The sequence below is a fragment of the Chiloscyllium plagiosum genome, unplaced genomic scaffold (genome assembly GCF_037043375.1).
Source record: "Chiloscyllium plagiosum isolate Xiang-an unplaced genomic scaffold, Cpla_swu_hap1 HiC_scaffold_11, whole genome shotgun sequence".
Lineage (NCBI taxonomy): Eukaryota > Metazoa > Chordata > Chondrichthyes > Orectolobiformes > Hemiscylliidae > Chiloscyllium > Chiloscyllium plagiosum.
In genome coordinates, this window is record NW_028270149.1 from 53,419,089 (window position 1) to 53,438,941 (window position 19,853).

The following is a 19,853-nucleotide window of genomic DNA, read 5'->3' on the forward strand; positions in this document are numbered from 1 at the left end:
ATGTTGCGGCTGTACATGACATTGATTAGGCTACTGTTGGAATATTGCGTGCAATTGTGGTCTCCTTCCTATCGGAAAGATGTTGTGAAACTTGAAAGGGTTCAGAAAAGATTTACAAGGATGTTGCCAGGGTTGTAGGATCTGAGCTACAGGGAGAGGCTGAACAGGCTGGAACTGTTTTCCCTGGAGCGTCGGAGGCTGAGGGGTGACCTTATAGAGGTTTACAAAATTATGAGGGGCATGGATAGGATAAATAGACAAAGTCTTTTCCCTGGGGTCGGGGAGTCCAGAACTAGAGGGCATAGGTTTAGGGTGAGAGGGGAAAGATATAAAAGAGACCTAAGGGGCAACATTTTCACGCAGAGGGTGGTACGTGTATGGAATGAGCTGCCAGAGGATGTAGTGGAGGCTGGTACAATTGCAACATTTAAGAGGCATTTGGATGGGTATTGTAAATCGGAAGGGTTTAGAGGGATATGGGCCGGGTCCTGGCAGGTGGGACTAGATTGGGTTGGGATGTCTGGTCGGCATGGACGGGTTGGACCGAAGGGTCTGTTTCCATGCTGTACATCTCTATGACTCTGTCGGTGGTGAAGGCAGTGGATGCTAGTCCCAATCAAGCATGCTACTTTGTCTTGGATGGTATCAAGCTTCTGAGTGTCGTTGGAGCTGCATTCATCCAAGCAAATGGGGAATATTCCATCACACACATGACTTGTACTTTGTAAATGATCGACAGGCATTAGGGAGTCAAGAGGTGAGTTAGTCACCACAATATTCCTAGCCTCTGACCAGATCTTGGAGCATTATGTTTATGTGGTGAGTCCAGTTGAGTTTTTGGTCAATGTTAACCTCCAGCTTGCTGGTAGCGGTGGATTCAGTGATGGTAACACCCTTGAATATCAAGGGGTGGTGATTAGATTGTCTCTTATTGGTGACAGTCATAGCCTGGCATTTGTGTGGCCTAAATGTTACTTGTCACTTGTCAGCTTAAGCCTGGACATTATCCAGATCTTGTTGCATTTGGTTAAAAATCACACAACACCAGGTTATAGTCCAACAGGTTTAATTGGAAGCACAATAGCTTTCGGAGCGACGCTCCTTCATCAGGTGATAGTGGAGGGCCGCTCCGAAAGCTAGTGTGCTTCCAATTAAACCTGTTGGACTATAACCTGGTGTTGTGTGATTCTTAACTTTGTACACCCCAGTCCAACATCGGCATCTCCAAATCATTGTTGCATTTGAACATGGACTGCTTCAGTATGAGTAGTTGAGAATGGTGCTGAACATTGTGCAATCATTGGCAAACATTCTCACTTCTGACCTTATGATGGAGGGAAGATCATTAATGAAGCAGTTGAAGATAGTTGGGCCCTGAGGAACTCCTGCAAAGCTGTCATGCAGGATAGATGACTGACCTCCAATGACCAAGACTATCTTTCTCTATGACAGGTATGGCTCCAACCACAGAGACTTTGCCGCTCATAACCATTGATTCCAGTTTTGCTCCTTAATGCCACACTCAGTCGAATGCAACCTTGATATAAAGGGCCATCACTTTCACTTCACCTCTGGAATTCAGCTCTTTTGTCCATGTTTGAGCCAAGGCTGTCATGAGGTCAGGAGCTGAGTGGCCCTGGCAGAACCCAAAGTGGGCATCACTGAGCAGGTTATTGCTGAGCAGGTGCTGCTTGATAGCACTGTTGGTAACACCTTCTATAACTTTACTGGTGATCAAGAGTAGACTGATGGGGTAATAATTAGCTGGATTGGATTTATCTTGCTTTTTATGTGCAGGACATACCTGGGCAATGTTCCCATTGCCAGGTAAATGCCAGTGTTGTAACTGGACTGGAAGAGCTTGGTTAGGGGAGCGGAATGCTCTGGAGCAAAGGCCTTCAGTACTATTGCTGGAATCTTGTCAAAGCCTTTGCAACATCCAATGTCTCCAATTGTTTCTTGATATCATGTGGGCTGAATCAAATTGGCTGAAGGCTGGTACTTGTAATGCTGGGGACCACTGGAGGAGGCCGAGATGGCTCATCCACTTGACACTTCTGGCTAAGGATCGCTGCACTGATGTTCTGAGCTCTTCCATCATAGAGGATAGGGATATTTATGGAGACTCTTCTTCCAGTGAGTTGTTTAATTGTCCACCATCGCCAATGATGGGATGTGGCAGGACTGCGGAGCTTAGATCTGATCTGTTGGTTATGAGATCGCTCAGCTCTATCACTTGCTGCTAATGCTATTTGCATGCAAGTAGTCCTGTTTAGTAGTTTCACTAGGTTGACACCTCATTTTCAGGTTTGTCTGGGATTGCTCCTGACATGCTCTCCTGCATTCTCCATTGAACCAGGGTTGATCCTCTGGCTTGACGGCAATGGTTGATTGGGGGAATATGCCATTCATGGAGTTACAGATGGTGCTGCAGTACAATGCTACTGTTGTTGATGGCCCACAGCACCTCATGGATGCCCAATCTTGAGGTGCTGGATCTGTTCAAAGCTGTCCTATTTAGCATGGTGGTTGTGTGAAGGTAGGTCTTTGTCTCCACAAGGACTGTGTGGTGGTCAGTTTTACCGATATTAACATCCTCAGTGCTTCCTCTAAGTGTTGTTCAACATAGATGAGTACCTATTCATCAGCTGAGGGATGACGGTACTTGGTAATCAGCAGGAGGTTTCCTTGTCCATGGTTAACCTGAAGTCACAAGAATTCATGAGTTGCAGGAGTCAATGTTGGGGATTCCCAATGCAACTCCCTCCTGAATGTATAAAACTGTGCCACCACCTCTGCTGCGTCTATCCTGCCAATGGTAGAAGACATAATTAGGGATGGTGATGGTGTTGTCTGGGACATTGTCTGTAAGGCATGATTCTGTGAATATGATTATGACAGGCTGTTGCTTGACTAGTTTGTGAGACCGCACTCCCAATTTTGTCACTAGCCCCCAGATGTTAGTAAGGAGGACTTTGCAGGGTCAACAGAGCTGTTTCTGCCATTGTCTTTTCTGGTGCCTCGGTTAATGCCAGGTGATCTGTCTGGTTTCATTTCATAGAGATTTTGTAGCAATTGATACAACTGAATGGCTGGTTAGGCCATTTCAGAGGGAACTGACACTTAACCACATTGCTGTATCTGGAGTCACATGTAGGTCAGACCAGGTGAAGAGGGCAAATTTCCTTCTCTAAAAGACATTAATGAACTACAGAATTTGACAAGTTATCTAGCTATGAGCAAAGTTGAGACAGACCCATCTTGCCTCAAGATGGTTTCTTATTTTGTAAGTAGTGAAATGCAGTTTAAATGGCAATAATACCATTCAAATGTAGAATAACTGAAGCATTTCTGGGAGCTGTAAGCTATATAAAAGGTAAATGACAGAAGAGAGAAAATATAGCCATACCTGGAAACAACTTAACATTCATGCAATTATTCAGAGCTTCAACAGCAAGAATGCAAGACTGTAAATTCTCAGGTGTGCACAGATCACCATCTCTTAATGCATGTTCATGTTCTTTATCAAGGTCCAACTTATTCTATCAGAATAACAACAATATTTTAAAGAAACAATCAGATGTTCACATCACATGTTGTAGCATTAAAAAGTGTGATAAATAGAAGGTTATAATCTGAGAAATTTTACTTTAAATTGACCAATGTACAAATTAAGTTTAGATCAAATAATCATTGAATTATAATAGAAAGGAGTAAAAAAGGATTATGTTATTTCCTGATGGACCAGAAGGTTAATTATAAGTATCCCTGCTAGCAGTCCTGCAGACATTGAGGTTTATGACCTTTATCCTAGATTACTGTATACAGTTCTGGTCTCCTTACTTAAGGTTCACTTGGCTGATTCCTGGGGTGAAGGAATTGTCTTATGAGGAAAGGCTACATCTTTGTTTTTATTGAACTTAGATACGTTTAGAGTGATCTTATTGAAATGTATAAAATAGTTAGGGGATTTGACAATGTGAATATTGAGAAAATGTTTACATTCATGAGGGAATGGAGGTTGATCTCTAAAATAAGGGATCTCCAAGTTAAGACAGAGATGAAGAGGAATTTCTCCTTTTAGTGGGAAATTAGTCTTTGGAATGGGGTTAAGCTAATTCATTATATTTTTTCAAAGCTGAGTTAGACAGATTTTTGAACAACGGAGTCAAGGGATGCAGACATGAAAGTGGACTTAAGGTCACAATCTGACCACAAATAATCTTATTGAATGGCTGAGCAGGTTGGATGGTTTAAATGGCTATCCCAGCTCCCATTCCTTAATTTAAATTCAAGACTCAGATTGACAAATCACTTCAAGGGAATCAAGGAATATTGGGAGCATGGAGGAAAGAAAAATTGACGTAGACCATTAATCTTGATTGTATTGTATGGCAAAGCAGGGTCAAAGAGCTGAATGTTTTCTCCTGTTCCTTCTGTTATGTTTTTATGATGCAGTATATGAATTTTGTCTTGACTCTAATCATTTTCTCAGAATTACTAACCCAGTCTCAGTCTCCAGATAATTGGAGGTCAGACATACCCTGGACAATGTGTGTCACGTTTATACGGCAGTCCCACTATATTTATAATGTGGGAATTTCCTTGGATGTTTACATTTTCAATGGACAATTATCCAGTGCTTGAAGCCTTTAGTTCGAGTTTAAGACTTGAGAGGGTTCTAACTGGCTTGCCTGAGTAATGAACCCGGAAAAAGGGTGGAATAAAACATCAGCATAACTCCTGGCTAACTATAAAAGTAACTCTCAACCACTCACACAGACACTTCCAATGCGCCTAATGTGACCTAATTCCCCCACCCTGCAATGGATTAAATTCATGCCTATCCAGGCTATCAACCCAACTGCCAATGTAGCACCTGTATCCCTCATGCATTTAACTTACACACTTAACTTCTCTCAGTAGTTTTCAAGGTGCCTTCAAAGGCTTTATATCTTGGAACATGGCAGCTCATGTTAAAAAAGAGATTTCACCATGATCCGTGTCACTACTGGTTGCATGGATTCCTGGCATGGTCTAGAATGTTTGGGCCATGAAGGCTCCTGATCAGACATTTGAACGTATAACTCCTTCAAAGGCAAGGGTGTATTTTCTGCTAGATCAGAGTCGGAAACAGGCTCAACTCTTCAATAGGAGAAATAAATAATTCCAAAATTGAATAATTAAAGGCAAAAATTAAAAACTTAGCTTTTCATTTCACATCATTCATGATTTTATCTTTTGTGATAGAACCATGGCTCTTATTCTTTATATTTTGACAACAGCTTATGAAGACTTCATCTAATTTATTAGCCTTTTATATACCACACAATCATAATTAGAGTCAATAATTTACTCGCTATAACAGGAGAAAGTGAAAAATAGTTATACATATATCCAGATAAAGCCAGTAATTTTCAAATTACTAACTCACTTAATCATTACTCGCTGTCTCACCTGACGCAGTTTGCTTACCACAAGAAAAATGACTTCCTCTAAAAGTTTTTGCTGGTTACAATCAATGACTTGTAATTGGTAATTGCTTTGGTGAATATGATCCATCTGTTCTTTAACACTCTGCAACAACTCTTCGTATGTTTGAAGGGTCTGCTCAATGCTCTTCACTTCAACAAGAGCCACATCAATCAGTTCCATCATTTCAGTTACTTGCTTCTCGGACACAATGATTGACCGTATGTTTTCCTGAAGTATAAACATAATATAATTAGATTAGATTACATTACAGTGTGGAAACAGGCCCTTCGGCCCAACAAGTCCACACCGACCCGCCGAAGCGAAACCCACCCATACCCCTACATTTACCCCTTACCTAACACTACGGGCAATTTAGCATGGCCAATTCACCTGACCCTGCACATCTTTTGGACTGTGGGAGGAAACCGGAGCACCCGGAGGAAACCCACGCAGACACGGGGAGAACGTGCAAACTCCAAACAGTCAGTCGCCTGAGGCGGGAATTGAACCCGGGTCTCAGGCGCTGTGAGGCAGCAGTGCTAACCACTGTGCCACCGTGCCGCCCACAACTAGTACCTACACAATCTATAATGTATACCATGATTGGAAACATATGCATGCACATACACACACATTTTAGATGATAAAGATACTGTATTTTACTGAAAAACAGTACTTACTTCATGTATTCCCTATTTCATAGTGAATGAATTGCTGATTTAATTGCAACATCAAGTTCTTGTAAAACTTTGAGCATCTACAATGACCATTGGACAATTTTAAAAGTAAGTAAAATTTAATTTTTCAATTGGAAATTTGTAAGATCTCTGTAGATCAGGTAATCTGAGCATACATTGATCTAGCTTAGATGGAGCTTCAATCTTAAAGTAAAGTATCGAAATTATATAGAAAAAGAAACAAAAAAAGAGATGGATTATGTACAAACATTATATCATATTTTTCATTTCTAGTCTATGGTGGTGTTATTTGTTCATTGATAATACATTTTAGCATGTGCAAATATTTCCTTTGCAACATAATAAAGCTAAAATATTTAACATTTTAAATTTCTGCACTGGTATTCTGTCCTCCATTGCAACTAATAAGGCTAAGCAGCTACAGTACACTAACTGTTGTTGGTTGAATATTGAATGTTAGTTCAGTATGCTTGAGTACGTCTAGAACTCTGAAGCTGCCTTAAAAATTACTACGAGGTGTAAAGCATATTCACAAGATGCAGCTCAATATACTTTGCTTATTGTAAATTTTTTTTTTGCACAGGCCACAGTAACTGAAGTACTGGAAAATTCATACTGTAGTTTTTTAGGGATGAAATCTATTTTTACAATAATTTCTCAGTACCTACACTCAAATATTTTTCTTCATAGTGTTACGAAGCTGTATAAGTGTACTGTATCTTTAAGAGAGTGAAGAACTTGGCAAGTACACTGAGTGCTGGAGAATTTACAAAGTAATATTTGGTTCAGAACAGATAGCACTGGCTGAGTTGCTATGAGACAAATACAATTTGAATTTGGTCAATCAATTTAAATTATACCCAAAAATACCAAATTCTAATCAAGTTTGAATTTAGTATATTGACAAGATTAAAATCCGATGCTTTGGGGGAATAAGACTGGGGAAAATTGAACAGTTGAGAAGAGAACTGTAAAGCTAACGATATCTGCAAATTGCCCAGAGAATAGTTCTCTTAAAGGTACCTTTATCGATCAGTAACCTGTGAAGCAGAATCCCCAAGTAGAAAAGAAGACCGGAGTACGGAGAAGAACCGAAAGGTGCCTGGCTTTAAGATAAGAAGTTTTGTTTTCTAATCTGAATCGGGGGTCTTATTGGACTAGTATTGTAGAAAGAGAAGGTAAAAGATAGGTTAGAGAAAGGAGTTGTAAATAGTTGTAAGCTAATTATTCTCAGTTATCCTTCAAGAAATAAAGTTGTTCATTTTTACTTTAACTAGTTCTTGGCCTATCAATTTTTCACAGATTATTGCATAGGATAAATCTTTTCTGTTTTGCTGGTTTAAATTAAGCAGGAGAGTTTACCTGTGTCGTAACAATATTGAAAACCCAAAATACAAATACATCCATACTCTTAATTCAGAAACATGCCATATTGTAATTATATGTGCAATTTCTTAAGGTTCATATTATGTTTAATGAACACAATAAGAAAATCTTGTGCAACTTTCTGTGCCAACATTTAAACTTAATTAATTCTAAGAAAAATTCTAAATAGCAAGACAAGCATGTGAGAATGAATACAGCTATACATCTGTGCACAATTGCGTTACAAATTGCTCGTGCTTGTAGTATATTTTGTTGATCTATATTACAGTAATGTCAGTGGCTAACATATTTGGATAATGCTTTTTTAGCCATTATACTGGTGAGGATTATAATTCATGATGAACACAATAAGAATTTGAAAATTAATTTCAATAATTAATTTCATACATCATATTTCCACATCATATTTATCACCATGTATTGTAGATTATTGACAGTAACACTTATTTGTGCCAGTTTGCAAAATAATTACCTCATCTAACACTTGGAGATCTTTACTCATTTTCTCCGCAAAAGCTTCGGAATTGGAAATAGACTGATCAAATTGCTCCATTAACTTCTCAATATCAAATGCCTCTTTCGATGTCAATTCTTGGTAAACATCTATGTCTTCTTCCTCTGCAACTCGCCCTCTTTTGTGCTGCTCCACTGCAGGGCGCAGACTCTCTGGAATACAATAAAATTTTGTATCTTTCGATTGTATTATTCAACCAATGTTTTATGATTAAAACCAATGTTCCATCGAATTTCTCTAAGCTGTGCTTAGACACTTGTTGCACTATGTACTCCTTAATAAGATGTTTTTTTTTCCTGAAGTTAAACTTAATTTATGTAAGTACATTTCATGACAATTAAAAGTGACTTTCTAAAAATGCAAACAATATCAGCTCTTTAAATATAGTTTGTGGTCTGAGGTGTCTCATCATACTTACAATTATAGTTTACATTTACAACGTACAGTTTATCTCATATATTATACAGTTTCTAATCAGTGTCCTGTGGCAGGACGGTCTGAGACAGTGGTTTTTCTCAACAAAATTCTATTGCATCTACTGCAAACTGTAGTAGATCTTTTCATATATAGTCCTGGATATTGAAATGTGTCAATAAGCAACTTGGTTGCTGACAGCTCTCTATACTGGTAGGAGGATCTGGACAAATGCTGCAGCAATGTTGCTGTCACCTGCCTGGATCTGCTGCCAGATTACATACTGATGAGTGTCTGTGACCATTTTGAACTGGCTTTATGATCTTATACTCCACAACTACCTGATGAGGGAGAAATGCTCCTAAAGCTAATGCTTCCAAATAAACCTGTTGGACCATAACCTGGTGTCGTGTGATTTTTAACTTTGTCCACCCCCGTCCAACACTGGCACCTCCAAATCTTGACTGCCAAAGCAAGGTCATGTTCTTTTGGAACTGCACCAACTGATTCTCTGTTCCCTTCCTCATGAAGTCAAAACCATTTGAAAGTACAGGGAATATAGTCTGGAGAGACTAGAACATGGACTAAAATCTAGAAGGATATGGTAAAACAAAAACTGGACACACAGGAGCAATGTATCCTTGTGACTGTGACTAAGAACCTTGTCATTAGGTGCAAGACATTCCCTGGACAGACTGTCCAAGTTAGTACTATTGTTAGGAGAAGGACTCTGGAACAATCAATCAGCATGTTGTTCTGGGTCAATCACCTTTGTCAAACCCGGAAAAAATGATAGGAACAGGTTTTAAGCTTGTAGAACTAAGCTGGCACTCACTGCAAAGATGTAGTTGAATACTGTTGTTATAATACAGAAACAGACAGCCGAACCAAATCAGCCTTTCAAACTCTCTGTTAATAACATAGTAAAGTTAAACCATCAAAGACTTTCAAAATAGTCACTCTAACATTAATGAACTGTAAGAACATAAGGACATAGTCTATGATGTTCAAAGTTGTCTATTTTTGAGAAGAGAGCTATTATTGCAGTCTTATGCCAGAATTTCTTTCACCCAATGGAGCATGAACACTTTCGTTCTGCAATATACATCTGGATAAGGTTGGATATCTCAGAGTTTCTTAGCAAGTCATAACATTGGCCTCCTTGAGAATGACACATTATGTCAGGGCATAACATGCTTCATTTTGATTCATGTAACGGCTCAGGAGTACGACTGCTGAAATGTTGGTCTTTCTAACGTTCCCCACAGATTATCAACTCACACAGATTATCGACTCACATAGATGATATGAACACAACAGTTTCCGGGTTCTGTGTGGCATTGCTTCACAGGCCAAGGCAGCATCAAAGGAGAGAGCAATTACAATATTATCACCAAGTCCAGCAAGAATAGAAATTTCCAGTGATAGTTGCAGAGGAAGATGCAGCAGATCAACATTCCCCAGAGTTGAGGTCAACGACCAGATATTGCATCTAATGTCTTTGTTATCATTTTCTACAGCTCTAGGAAACAGTGTTGGTACAGACTAGACCAACATGTCCATACTGACCCTTCAAAGAGTATCCCACCCAGACCCACTCCCCTATCACTCTACATTCACCCCTGACTAATGCACCTAACCTACATATCCCTGAACACTATGCGCAATTTAGCTTGGACAATTCACCTAACTTGCACATCTTTGGACTGTGGAAGGAAACCGGAGCATCCGGAAGAAACCCACACAGACAAGGGAGAATATGCAAACTCCACACAGGCAGTTGCCCGAGGCTGGAATCGAACCCTGAATCCTGGCACTGTGAGGCAGCAGTGCTAACCACTGAGCTACTGTGTTACCCTCAAGGATGTCCAGGGCCATCATCACCAAACTGAATCATTTGCTGGAGCAGGACTTGTGCTCAGAAGGAAATGGTGACCATCAAGGTTATACTGGCTTTGAATTTTTATGCTAGTGTCTTGTTTTAAAAAATTCTCAAGGTCAGGTTCATAGGAGAGTAGTCTGACACAGAACAAACGACCAAGAGGCGAGACTGCTAGAATATGGGCATTTTATTCCCCCGCAGCGTCGCACAACGGGTCTGGCTTATACTCACTCTACATGTTACAAAAACTGGGAGCCGTCAGTTCTCGTAGAGCGGTTGCCAACAACCCACGCTCGGCGGTTAAACGTAACCCCGGAGCAGACTCACCGAACTGGAGACTTTTCCAGCTGATATACTCTTTTCCAGATATAAACATTCATGTGAACAGCAGAGCAAGGCTAAAAAACACATTCCATTCTGGTTACATACAGATAAGAAGATTCACACGGGACTAAGCAACACCTCCATTCCGGTTAGATTCACACATGTATTGGGACATAATTTTTAACCGTTTCACCACATTCCACTGCTTGGAATTTTACACCACATTCCACTGCTTGGCCCAATACATGTGTTACATTATGATTCACACATGTATTGGGACATAATTTTACACCACATTCCACTGCTTGGCCCAATACATGTGTTACATTATGCTTAATTCAGTTCAATTCGTTTCAGTTAATTTCAGTTCAGTCAATTCAGTGTAATTCAATTCAGCTCAGTTCAGGTCTGTTCAGTTCAATTCAATTTAGCTCAGTTCCATTTTGTTCCGTTCAATTTGATTCACTTCAGTTCCACTCAGTTCAGTTCAGTTCAATCCCATTCAATTCTGTTAACTCCGCTTCAGCTTTTTGGACATGCCCACATCCTCCGCTGTACCCCAGGCAAGGGGTTCTTCGGCAGGACTGGGATCCTTTCTCAAACAAACTGCCACGTACATGCCCACATCCATGCCATCCCGGGACGGTCGGGACCTCCACAGTTTGTTCTTCTGGTTTCTTAGTCTTTTTCCAAAACATTGTTCTGTATCAAAATCTCTCCTCAATTGCGATTGATCCTGCCGACTACGCCAAATGTTTTAAAAAATTCTCAAGGTCAGGTTCGTAGGAGAGTAGTCTGACACAGAACAAACGACCAAGAGGCGAGACTGCTAGAATATGGGCATTTTATTCCCCCGCAGCGTCGCACAACGGGTCTGGCTTATACTCACTCTACATGTTACAAAAACTGGGAGCCGTCAGTTCTCGTAGAGCGGTTGCCAACAACCCACGCTCGGCGGTTAAACGTAACCCCGGAGCAGACTCACCGAACTGGAGACTTTTCCAGCTGATATACTCTTTTCCAGATATAAACATTCATGTGAACAGCAGAGCAAGGCTAAAAAACACATTCCATTCTGGTTACATACAGATAAGAAGATTCACACGGGACTAAGCAACACCTCCATTCCGGTTAGATTCACACATGTATTGGGACATAATTTTTAACCGTTTCACCACATTCCACTGCTTGGAATTTTACACCACATGTCTTTATTTCAAAGGCCAACTAGTGAACTGTGAAATTTCTCAATCTTCGACTCACAAATACATCCATGATGTCAGTGATAAATATTTCTTCAGATTAGATTTTGATCTAGATTATGTTAAATTTAAACTTCATTGTCACGTGTACTCAAGTACAAAGGTAGAGGAGTAGTGAAAAGTTTTCAATGCCTCCATACATGGCGCAATCTTAAGTACAATTACCTAGATACAAAAACTTAAGAAACAGGTATAAAAGAAATAAGGAATAAAAGTTAAAAGGTAAACATTACAGTCCTTCTTCGTACTAAATCGGAAAGTAGATGACACCTATGTATCTCCTGTCCAAGTGACAAACAGAGTCAAGTCGTATGGGAGTGGGACTGTCAATCATAACTGCCCACCAAGCTACATGATGCTATGGAATCACAGAATCGGGGAATTGTAATTGTGTAGGGGAGGCTATTTGGCCCATCATGTCTGCACTAGTTCTCTGAATGAGCGTTATGAATAGTGCCTTTCTCCTGCCTTTACCCCACATTTCCTGAATATTGTTTCTATTTAAAAGATTATCTCCTGCACTCTCAATTGAACCTACCTCTACCACACTTCCAATCAGCTTGTTCCAGACCCATAAGACCATAAGACATAGGAGTGGAAGTAAGGCCATTCGGCCCATCGAGTCCACTCCGCCATTCAATCATGGCTGATGCGCATTTCAGCTCCACTTACCAGCGTTCTCCCCGTAGCCCTTAATTCCTCTAGACAACAAGAATCTATCAATCTCGGCCTTGAAGACATTTAGCGTCCCGGCTTCCACTGCACTCCGTGGCAATGAATTCCACAGGCCCACCACTCTCTGGCTGAAGAAATTTCTCCGCATTTCTGTTCTGAAATGACCCCCTCTAATTCTAAGGCTGTGTCCACGGGTCCTAGTCTCCTCGTTTAACTGAAAGCATCCACCTTTTCCAAGCCATGTATTATTTTGTATGTCTCTATTAAGTCTCCCCTTAATCTTCTAAACTCCAACGAATACAATCCCAGTATCCTCAGCCGTTCCTCATATGTTAGACCTGTCATTCCAGGGATCATCCGTGTGAATCTCCGCTGGACACGTTCCAGTGCCAGTATGTCCTTCCTGAGGTGTGGGGACCAAAACTGGACACAGTACTCCAAATGGGGCCTAACCAGAGCTTTATAAAGTCTTAGTAGTACATCTCTGCTTTTATATTCCAACCCTCTTGAGATAAGAGACAACATTGCATTCGCTTTCTTAATCACGGACTCAACCTGCATGTTTACCTTTAGAGAATCCTCAACTAGCACTCCCAGATCCCTTTGTGCTTTGGCTTTATTAATTTTCTCACCATTTAGAGAGTAGTCTATGCTTTTATTCTTTTTGCCAAAGTGCAAGACCTCGCACTTGCTCACGTTAAATTCCATCAGCCATTTCCTGGACCACTCTCCCAACCTGTCTAGATCCTTCTGTAGCCTCCCCACTTCCTCAGTACTACCTGCCTGTCCACCTAACTTCGTATCATCGGCAAACTTCGCTAGAATGCCCCGGTTCCCTCATCCAAATCATTAATATATAATGCGAACAGCTGTGGCCCCAGCACCGAACCCTGCGGGACACCACTCGGCACCGGCTGCCATTCTGAAAAAGAACCTTTTATCCCAACTCTCTGCCTTCTGTTAGACAGCCAATCCTCAATCCATCCCAGCAGCTCACCTCGAACACCATGGGCCCTCACCTTGCTCAGCAGCTTCCCGTGTGGCACCTTATCAAAGGCCTTTTGAAAGTCTAGATAGACCACATCCACTGGGTTTCCCTGGTCTAACCTACTTGTTACCTCTTCAAAAAATTCCAACAGGTTTGTCAGGCATGACCTCCCTTTACTAAATCCATGCTGACTTGTTCTAATCAGACTCTGCTCTTCCAAGAATTTAGAAACCTCATCCTTAATGATGGATTCTAGAATTTTACCAACAACCGAGGTTAAGCTGATTGGCCTATAATTTTCCATCTTTTGCCTTGATCCTTTCTTGAACAAGGGGGTTACAACAGCCATCTTCCAATCATCCGGGACCTTTCCTGACTCCAGTGACTCTTGAAAGGTCTCAACCAATGCCTCTGCTATTTCCTCAGCCACCTCTCTCAGAACTCTAGGGTGTATCCCATCGGGGCCAGGAGATTTATCAATTAAGACTTTTTAACTTTTCTAGCACTATCTCTTTCGTAATGGCAACCATACTCAACTCAGCCCCGTGACACCCTTTAATTTTTGGGATATTACTCATGTCTTCCACTGTGAAGACTGACGCAAAGTACTTGTTAAGTTCTCCTGCTATTTCCTTATCTCCCATCACTAGGCTTCCTGCATCAGTTTGAAGTGGCCCAATGTCTACTTTTGCCTGTCGTTTGTTTCTTATGTACTGAAAGAAACTTTTACTATTATTTCTAATATTACTGGCTAGCCTACCTTCATATTTGATCCTCTCCTTTCTTATTACACTCTTTGTTATCCTCTGTTTGCTTTTGTATCCTTCCCAATTTTCTGATTTCCCACTGTTCTTAGCCACTTTATAGGATCTCTCTTTTTCTTTAATACATTTCCTGACTTCCTTTGTCAGCCAAGGTTGTCTAATCCCTCCCCGGTTAATCTTTCTTTTCTTGGGAATGAACCTCTGTACAGTGTCCTCAATTATACCTACAAACTCCTGTCATTTTTGCTCTACTGTCTTCCCGGTTAGCCTCTGCTTCCAGTCTATTTTAGTCAGTTCCTCTCTCATGCCCTCATAATTACCTTTATTCAACTGTAACACCATTACATCCGATTTTGCCTTCTCCCTTTCAAACTCCAGACTGAACTCTGTCATATTATGGTCGCTACTTCCTAAGGGTTCCCTTACTTTAAGATCTTTTATAGAGTCTGGTTCATTGCAAAGACCCTAACTACTCACCGAGTGCAAAGTGTTTGCTCACATCACACTTGCTTCTTTTGTAAATTACCTCTGCAAATTATCTCTGTCCTCTCATTCTCAACCCTTTTACGAAAGGGAACAATTTCTCCTGATTTACACTGTTCAGCCTAGTATTGATTTCAGAAAAACCTATCAAAGTTCCGTTTAGCCTTCTCCTCTCCAAGGGAAACAGTCCCAATTTCTTCAATTCATCCTCATAATTGAAGTTCTCATCTCTGGAACCCTCCATTCATGAACACTTCTTATGCCACTCTCACAAATGCATTCACATTCTTCCTAAAATGTGGCATGTACAAACAATTTTCCAGTAGAGGTCTAATTAATCTCTTACACAAGTTCAGAATAATATCCTCACTCCTCTATTCTATACCCCTGTTTAGAAAACTGCATGCTTTCTTAACTGCTTATTCTACATAACATTGACCCTCCCATCGACCAACCAGGTCATACCCTCTACCTGTCTCCACCTATCCCCACCTCACTACGCTATCCCCACCCCACCCCACCCCATTTATCTGCAGCTCCCCTTTACACTCACCCCCCCATCCTGAAGAAGGGTTATACCCGAAACGTTGACTTCTCCACCTCCTGATGCTGCCTGGCTTGCTGTGTTCTTCCAGCCTCCTGCTTGTCTACCTATCCTGCCACACTTAATTACTTATTTATATATATTTATATACACACCCAGGTATCTCTACCAAAATGTATCATCTTGCACTTCTCCCTATTAATCTTAGTCTGCCACCTATCTGCCCAAATGCACTTCTGCCATTTTACACTGTCATCCTCATAGTTTGCAATGTCTCCAAGTTTTGTATCATCCACATTACATTACATCGATGTGAGAAACTCTGTAATCTGAAAGCTTGTCTTTAAACATTTAGACTAAAATGTAATGCTGAATTATAGAACACATTTGCTGCACACTTGAAAATAGACAGGCAGGAAAGCTCAGAAAAAGTGGGGAACCCAATGTATGCACAAGATAAAAACATCAGTGCTCACCAAGTGGTAACAGGATGCTCGAAGGCAATTAAGAACATTTGCCTTAACATCAGTGAATCTGTGTAAACAGGACACCAAGTGATAACATTCACAGCTGTTCCCTTGTGAAACTAATGAGTGTTTGATTCTGACCCCGAAACGAAATTCGGTACTATCAAAAGCCTTGTAATTGACGGCCAGGTCCTGTCAATTATAATGGATTCTTATTACTCTTTGCAAGCGAGGCAGACACAGAGGGAAAAACATCTTTGCTGTTATAAGTCCTTGACTTGAGAGTTCAAAAGGACACAGGTGCAAGGGTACGTGATGTCTCTGATCGTGTTTTCCGGGTCCTGGAGGGGGAGGGGGAGCAACCCGAAGTCGTGGTCCACATTGGCACCAACGACATAGGTAGGAGGAGTGCTGAGGATGTTAGACAGGCTTTCAGGGAGCTAGGTTGGAAGCTCGGAGTTAGAACAAACAGAGTTGTTGTCTCTGGTTTGTTACCTGTGCCACGTGATAGAGATTCGAGGAATAGGGAGAGAGAACACTTAAATGCGTGGCTTCAGGGATGGTGCAGGAGGGAGGGGTTCCAGTTTTTGGATAACTGGGGTTCTTTCTGGGGACGGTGGGACCTCTATAAACAGGATGGTCTACACCTGAACCTGAGGGGAACCAGTATCCTTGGGGGGAGGTTTGCTAGTGCTCTTGGGGGGGGTTTAAACTAACTCGGCAGGGGCATGGGAACCCAGATTGTAGCTTCAGGGTGCAGGGCCTGGAGTGTAGGGAGGTGAGGAACATGGCATCAATTTCCAAGGAGGGTGCCTGTAAACAGGGAAGTGGCTTGAAGTGTGTATACTTCAATGCAAGAAGTATACGAAATAAGGTAGGTGAACTTGCAGCGTGGGTTGGTACCTGGGACTTCGATGTTGTGGCTATTACGGAGACATGGCTAGAACAGGGACAGGATTGGCTGTTGCAGGTTCCGGGATTTAAATGTTTTAGTAGGGTCAGAGGTGGGGGTAAAAGAGGGGGAGGTGTGGCATTGCTTGTCAAAGATAGTATTACAGTGGTGGAAAGGACGATGGATGAGGACTTGCCATCTGAGGTAGTTTGGGCTGAGGTTAGGAATAGGAAAGGTGAGGTCACCCTGTTAGGAGTCTTTTACAGGCCTCCTAATAGTCCTAGAATCATTGAAGAAAGGATTGGGAAGGTGATTCAGGAGATGAGTGACAGTAATAGGGTGGTTGTTATGGGGGACTTTAACTTTCCTGATATTGATTGGGAAAGCTATAGCTCAAGTTCGTTAGATGGGTCAGTGTTTGTTCAATGTGTGCAGGAGAGTTTCCTGACACAATATGTAGACAGGCCAACAAGAGGTGAGGCCATACTGGATTTGGTTCTGGGTAACGAACCAGGCCAGGTGTTAGAATTAAAGGTAGGTGAGCACTTTGGGGATAGTGACCATAATTCGGTGATTTTTACACTCGTGATGGAGAGGGATAAGTGTGTACTACAGGGCAAGAGTTATAGTTGGGGTAAGGGAAATTATGATGCGGTGAGGCATGACTTAGGATGTGTGGCTTGGAAAAGTAGACTCCAAGGCAAGAGTGTAAAGGATATGTGGAACTTGTTCAAGGGGCAACTATTGAGTGTCCTTGATAATTATGTACCTGTCAGGCAGGAAGGAAAGGGTCGTGCGAGGGAGCCGTGGTTTAATAAGGAATTGGAATCCCTTGTTAAATGGAAGAGGGCGGCCTATCTCAAGATGAGACGTGAAGGTTCAATTGGGGCGATTGAGAGTTATAGGGTAGCCAGGAAGGACCTGAAGAGAGAGCTAAAAGCAGCAAGGAGGGGACATGAAAGGTCCTTAGTCGATAGGATTAGGGAAAACCCTAAGGCTTTCTATAGGTATGTTAGGAATAAAAGAATGACTAGGGTAGGAATAGGTCCAGTCAAGGATAGTAGTGGGAAGTTGCGTGTGGAGGCGGAAGAGATTGGGGAGACACTGAATGAATACTTTTCTTCAGTATTTACTCAGGAACAGGGCATTGTTGTAGATGAGAATACTGAGTCACAAATAAGTAGAATGGATGGCTTTGAGGTATGTAGAGAAGAGGTGTTGGAAATCCTGGAAAAGGTGAAAATTGATAAGTCCCCTGGGCCTGATGGCATTTATCCTAGGATTCTCTGGGAAGCAAGGGAGGAGATTGCAGAGCCATTGGCCTTGATTTTTATGTCCTCTTTGTCTACAGGAGTAGTCCCAGAAGACTGGAGGATAGCAAATGTGGTTCCCTTGTTCAAAAAGGGGAGTAGGGATAGCCCTAGTAACTATAGGCCGGTGAGTCTCACTTCTGTTGTGGGCAAAGTCTTAGAGAGAATTGTAAGGGATAGGATTTATGCACATCTGGATAGGAATAATGTGATCAAGGATAGTCAGCATGGTTTTGTGAAGGGCAAGTCGTGCCTCACAAACCTTATTGAATTCTTTGAAAAGGTGACGAAGGAGGTTGATGAGGGGAAAGCGGTAGATGTGGTATATATGGATTTTAGTAAGGCGTTTGATAAGGTTCCCCATGGTAGGCTACTGCAGAAAATACGGAGATATGGCATTGAGGGTGAATTGGAGGTTTGGATTAGGAATTGGCTGGATGGAAGAAGACAGAGGGTAGTAGTTGATGGCAAAGTTTCTTCATGGAGTGCCGTCACTAGCGGTGTTCCGCAAGGATCTGTTTTGGGACCATTGCTGTTTGTCATTTTTATAAATGACCTGGAAGAGGGGTTAGAAGGTTGGGTGAGCAAGTTTGCGGATGATACGAAAGTCGGAGGAGTTGTTGACAGTGAGGAAGCATGTGGCAGGTTACAGCAGGATATAGAGAAGCTGCAGAGCTGGGCAGAAAGGTGGCAGATGGAATTCAATGTGGCTAAGTGCGAGGTGATTCACTTTGGGAAGAATAACAAAAAGATGGGGTACTGGGCTAATGGTCGGATACTTGGTAGTGTGGATGAGCAGAGGGATCTTGGTGTCCATGTACACAGATCTCTGAAAGTTGCCACCCAGGTAAATAGTGCGGTGAGGAAGGCATATGGCGTACTGGCTTTTATTGGTAGAGGAATTGAGTTCCGGAGTCCTGAGGTCATGATGCAGTTGTATAAGACTCTGGTACGGCCGCATCTGGAATATTGTGTGCAGTTTTGGTCGCCATACTATAGGAAGGATGTGGAGGCATTGGAACGGGTGCAGAGGAGGTTTACCAGGATGTTGCCTGGTATGGAAGGAAAATCGTATGAGGAAAGACTGAGGCACTTGGGGCTGTTTTCACTAGAGAAAAGAAGGTTTAGGGGTGACTTGATTGAGGTGTTCAAGATGATTAGGGGGTTAGATAGGGTCGACAGTATGAACCTTTTCCCGCGTATGGAGTCGGGTATTACAAGGGGGCATAGCTTTAAATTAAGGGGGGGTAGATATAGGACTGATGTTAGGGGTAGGTTCTTCACTCAGCGAGTCGTTAGTTCATGGAATGCCCTGCCAGTAACAGTGGTGGACTCTCCCTCTTTATGGGCATTTAAGAGGGCATTGGATAGGTATATGGAGGATAGTGGGTTAGTGTAGTTTAGGTGGGCTTGGATCGGCGCAACATCGAGGGCCCAAGGGCCTGTACTGCGCTGTATTCTTCTATGTTCTATGTTCTATGTTCTAAGAGAGAGAGACCATTTTAGTGCTGAGGCTGCTGAAGCTAGTGGAAAATTAACTCTTCGCGCTTACCTGCTATGGATTGAAATTAATTGAATTTTTGAGACTTTGTGATGATACTGAGTAGCCATTACCAGTTATTAAATACAAACTCTGTAAAAGGTAATATTGATGAAGCTTTAACTTACTTGCTGTTCTTGCAGACCACTCTACAGACCTTATAGACTGCCCCAATGCCAATTCTAACCAATCAAATCTTATATCTTATTTGAATTTGAATCATAATCCTGAAAAG

General features: G+C 41.7%; 1 protein-coding gene across 3 annotated transcripts in view; it reads right to left on the reverse strand.

The window, feature by feature from the left end:
- The window catches only part of LOC122557209 (exocyst complex component 1-like), a 112,737-nt gene that overhangs the window by 64,481 nt on the left and 28,403 nt on the right, over nt 1-19,853 (reverse strand). For all 3 annotated transcript variants that reach the window (XR_015758662.1, XM_087992060.1, XM_043704651.2), the window contains exons 4-6: nt 8,032-8,225; nt 5,476-5,703; nt 3,410-3,542 (exon numbers count right to left, since the gene is read on the reverse strand). Coding sequence is in view for 2 of the 3 variants with exons in the window: in XM_087992060.1 (XP_087848186.1) it covers nt 3,410-3,542; nt 5,476-5,703; nt 8,032-8,225 (555 nt within the window). In the remaining variant the exon portion in view is untranslated. The remainder of the gene's footprint in view (nt 1-3,409; nt 3,543-5,475; nt 5,704-8,031; nt 8,226-19,853) is intronic.